The sequence below is a fragment of the Topomyia yanbarensis genome, chromosome 3 (assembly GCF_030247195.1).
Source record: "Topomyia yanbarensis strain Yona2022 chromosome 3, ASM3024719v1, whole genome shotgun sequence".
Lineage (NCBI taxonomy): Eukaryota > Metazoa > Arthropoda > Insecta > Diptera > Culicidae > Topomyia > Topomyia yanbarensis.
In genome coordinates, this window is record NC_080672.1 from 399,308,937 (window position 1) to 399,313,716 (window position 4,780).

The 4,780-nt window shown below is 43.0% G+C and overlaps 1 protein-coding gene across 1 annotated transcript; it reads left to right on the forward strand.

Annotated features, from left to right (window-relative positions):
- The first annotated feature begins 322 nt into the window (after nucleotides 1–322).
- On the forward strand, nucleotides 323–3,689 carry LOC131692661 (endoplasmic reticulum metallopeptidase 1-like). The gene is made up of 5 exons (XM_058979824.1): nucleotides 323–700; nucleotides 762–891; nucleotides 996–2,267; nucleotides 2,423–2,926; nucleotides 2,987–3,689. Coding segments are annotated over exons 1-5 (2,586 nt in total). The 5' UTR covers nucleotides 323–698; the 3' UTR covers nucleotides 3,665–3,689.
- Nucleotides 3,690–4,780: the final 1,091 nt, after the last annotated feature.

The window sequence follows — 4,780 nt, forward strand, 5'->3', positions numbered from 1 at the left end:
TTATTTCTAAGTCACTACCACACAGGTATAGATATTGTTCATTGATGCGCTAGCAGCTTGCTTGTGAAATGAGTTTGAAATTGCGACGTTCAATTTAAGGTTTCTCTCAAAGCAATTTCCAATCAACTTTGTTCTATGTTTAATTATCACGAAGCTAATTGAGAACGAATCAATCAGTATCAGTCCAGTGTAATACAGAATTAGGTTGAACGTACACTAGATGCATAGAAACTTTGAAGTCGTTTTTATTTGAAACTGAAACTGGCTCAGCTCGAACCAAGCTTCTGTAAAACCATTTGTGGAAAACCATTGTATCCATTATTGAACTTAAAATTGGGTTGCTTCGAGCCCAAAAATATGTCTCACCACAGGTCAACTGAAAAAGGTTGTTTGAAGAAACTCAGATCAACTGAAAGTGGTTATTTGAATTTGCACATACCAATGAACCCATCCGAAAATACTAAGTCCCACCCTCATTAGAAGCTACAAATTGGACCACGAACAGCTTCGCCACCAGCAAAGACGTATGACTAATCAGTACTACGATCGTATATGGACTACAATGTGAGTGAGTTAGTGAATGAACAAATGAATAAATGATAAGCGTGCTGATAGAAACAATCAAATGCCACCTGAACGATAACGGATATTCGCAGCTTAGTGTTAATTGAGCCATCGATAAGTGAACCTGGCGGACAATGTAAGTTCCAGTTGGTCCAGTATACGTTACAGCTGAAAACTGAAACGAATTTTATTTTTAGGAAGTTATCACGGAATCATACGATTCCGCTGCTTTGGAGTATCCTGTTTCCGTTGTTTGGAATCGGGATCTACTTTCTAGTATACTGGAACTGGTCGACTCTGCCGGATGGAGTGCTTCTAGAGAATGAGGTTAGTTAATAACGGTTTGCTGTTAGCGCCACGCTTTGTATACCTAGCTAAAGCTCTAACTACACTAACAATAGCTTTATTTACTGTTTGTTTCCGCTCGTTAGACACAAAGTGAACCTGTATTCGTAGCCGAACGAGCCCAACAACATCTGCGAGCACTTACTAGTCAAGGCACGCGAGTGGTCGGCAGCAGTGCGAACGAAGTATTTGCCGTCAATTTTTTGGTTGAGACGATTCGTGAAATAATTCGGGAGGCTGATCCCTCAAACCTATTATCAGTGGAGGTTCAAGATGCTTCCGGAAGTTACTTTTTAGATTATGCCGACTACCCAATCACTAGCTACTATCGAGGGGTACAAAATGTGATAGCAACGATAAGGAAGCGAAGCACGAGTCAGTTCAGCGGACAGTATCTACTACTGAATGCGCATTTTGACAGCGCCGTCACATCGCCGGGAGCTGGAGATGATGGTACGATGGTTGCCGTCATGCTAGAGATTCTTGAGCAAATCTCCAAATATAATTTGAACCTGCAACACGGTATAATATTTTTGTTCAACGGTTGCGAAGAAAACACCATGCAAGGAGCGCATGGGTTCGTAACTGGTCATCCATTGGCCAAAGATGTATCCGCCTTCATCAATCTGGATGTTGCCGCTAACGGAGGTCGAGAAATTATGTTCCAATCTGGACCAGGCTTCCCATTTCTAATGGAATACTATCAACGTTATACGAAGCGTCCCTACGCCAACTCTCTCGGCGAGGAAGTTTTTCAGCTCGGGCTCGTCCCATCCTTCACCGATTTTGAAACCCTTTCTAAGGTTGGTAAGTGGCCCGGGTTGGACTTCGCCCTAGCATCGTATGGCTATTTGTACCATACAAAGTACGATGCGTTTGACACAATTTCACTGGCCACTCTTCAGCATATCGGGGATAATTTGCTGCCATTGACGATCGGGTTAGCTTGGGCCGAGGAACTCGTCGATGTGGAAATGTATCGTGAAGAAGCTGCGACATTTTTTGACTTTCTGCACTGGTTCAAGTTGACATATAACCAAGCCGCAGCGTACGCCATCAATTGCGTGGTTGCTGTTGTTGCATTGATCGTGCTCGTCCTCACGATCGTGATGATGGTTCGCCGGGAGGGAGCTGAGCTGACGAATGTCCTGCTCGAGTGTGGCATAACGCTGATCGTTCAGACGCTTTCGATTGTTGCCGGAGCGGGTGTTTCCGTGCTCGTTGCGGTTATCGTTGACCTAGCAGGTCGATCGATGGCGTGGTTTACGTCCAGCTGGTTGCTGTTTGGACTTTACTTTGTGCCTTTTATAGCCTGTCTGACGTTGGGACCGTGGCTGTATATTCGCTTTCGGAAAGTGGTGAGTTTAATTGTCATTCTTATATCGTCAGTTTTGGCGTTCCAATATTACCGAACACTGCCCCTTTCGACAATACGTAAATATATTTCAATTACATAATTTGATAAGAAAATGAATAATAACTTTAATTATTATTTTAATAACGCATCTTACAGACATTCCTGCACAACCAAGGACGGGTTCTGCTATTCCTACACGCGCAGTGCTTCATCTACGTAGCACTCCTACTGACATTAGCTATCGGAGGAATCCGGTCGGCTTACCTGTTCCTGTTTCCCGTAGTCTTCTACACGCTCTCCACCATCATCAACACGGTTATAAAATTCAAACTAAACCACTGGATCTATGTGCATTTGGCGTGTCAAATTATTCCGCTAATCTACTTCTGTTCTCTAACAGTAACCGTGTTTGCGGTGTTCATACCGATGACAGGACGGGGAGATGCCGGAACGAATCCGGATCTAATGATGGCTTTATTCAGTGTTTTAATGGCCTTGCTACTGGTCGCGATGTGGATCCCACTGATGACACTCGCTAGTAAAGTCCGATACTTCTACACCCTTCTGGGATTGTCGTTTGTGGTGACGGTGATCGTGATGGCCACTCCCATAGGATTTCCCTTCCGAGATGGTACTTCTCCCCAGCGATATTACATTTTTGTGAGTAGTTGGAAGCTAAGTTTGTGTAACCGAACTTAATTTTTCTGGGTATTTTTTCAGCACCAGCAAAGTAATTTTTACCACCAGAATGGTACGCTTCGTCGCACTCAACAAAACTTTTTCCTGTACCCACAAGACCGCCACACTCCGGACTATCTGTTTGACGAAGTGGCCTTATGGCGCGAGCAAGCTCAGCCAGTCGAACCGGAATGTAGCAAAGAACTATACTGTGGATTCCCACTGTACATCAACCGGTACCACCGACATCGTGAATACAGCTACTGGATGCCCGCCAACTCAGCGCCAAACTTTCCAGAACCAGTGAACTTCCGTTTGCTGGAGAGGCAGGATATTTCTCCAACAAGTCGAATCTTTAGATTTTCCATCGAAGGTCCAACCTTGATGGGATTTTATTTTTCGCCGTTGCCAGGAAACAGTTTAGTGGATTGGACCTTTAGCGAAAAGATTCCACCCAGTGGGACTCCATGGAATGGACAATCGGTGTATTATGTGAATTACGTGCAAGCCAAGACGCGGTCTCCATTGGAATTTTTCGTGGAAATCGAGTTACCGGTTGGATCCGTGAAGGATGCTCCCGTTCTGCTGGTGTCAGTTGTAGGTCAGTATATGTACCATGAACAACACTTGACGGAAGAGTTTAAGGCATTGCTGAACCAAATGCCCGCATATGCTCATACGGTAGCTTATCCGAATTATTTGGAAAGTTGGGAATTTTGATATTATATTACCGACAAATGAACAAAGCTAGTCATTTTCTACTTTATAAACTGGTTTTTATTTTCGATCACTACCATCACCACCACCATCATAATCGTCATCAGCTGGTTGCTTCACGAAGTAACCCCACGGTGCGTAACCATGGTAGTAGTCAAAGGGTCCACGAAACACTCGAATGTCCACTCGTTTCAAAGGTTTTGCTTCTCCTGACCAAATGAACCAATTGAACAGAAGCAGCAACTAGAAGATGTGATAAACAAACATTAGTTCCCACGTTAATCAGTCTTATGGATCACAACGTAACAACTACCTTCACCATCGTACTCCACGCACTTTTGGAAAAACAAAGATGCTGGACCATTTTATCTTAATGAACAGCTGACTCCTACAACTTGACACTACCAGTAGAGAAATAACACTAGTTAAACTCGACAATGGCCACTTTATATGATTGAGAAGTGAACCGATTGAAATGAAGTACCGATTGCGGTTGAGCGTACGTTAGTTACGCTTTTGCCAGCAACGGTGAAATGGGAAAATAGAAATCAATTCGCTTGGGGCTTAGATTTTCTTCGTTTCTGTCGGACTTGAAAGTATTTGTACGTAATCGCTCAGAGAAATATTGTTGGATAATTTACCATCAACGAAGTATACTGAATGAGATAATAATCAAAAGCCTGTTATGGTCCATTTGACAGCGTCGAATAACGTAAAATTTGTTACGTCGGTAAACCTAATTGTTCCCAACTGGTGCAAAATGCCTTACATTTATATCTCCGGCAGGTCTAGATTCGACGATCTCTCAAAAAATTATTAGGCGGCAGGTACTTTTGCAAGAGGTCAGATCCGTAAATGTTGAATTCACCCCGTGAATATCCGAAGACTATTGAGGAAGTAGGTATGGCATGTTAATTTTTATGATTGGGAAGCGATTTGCTTCAATAAGATTTGTTTTTCTTTAGGTAGCGTCAATTCGGCACTAGCTTAGTCCTGTCTCTAAGTTAGTATCGGATTCTGATGAGACGAAGTCGAAACGAAAATTCCATAATTAATTTAGTTATAGGTTTTGCGCTTGTTTTTTGGAAAAAAAATAGTTTCACCTACCCTCAAGTCATA

Coding starts and splice junctions, on each gene's coding strand:
- LOC131692661 (XM_058979824.1), top strand. Junction 892..995: donor GAGTGCTTCTAGAGAATGAG/GTTAGTTAATAA, acceptor TCCGCTCGTTAG/ACACAAAGTGAACCTGTATT. Junction 2,268..2,422: donor ATATTCGCTTTCGGAAAGTG/GTGAGTTTAATT, acceptor CGCATCTTACAG/ACATTCCTGCACAACCAAGG.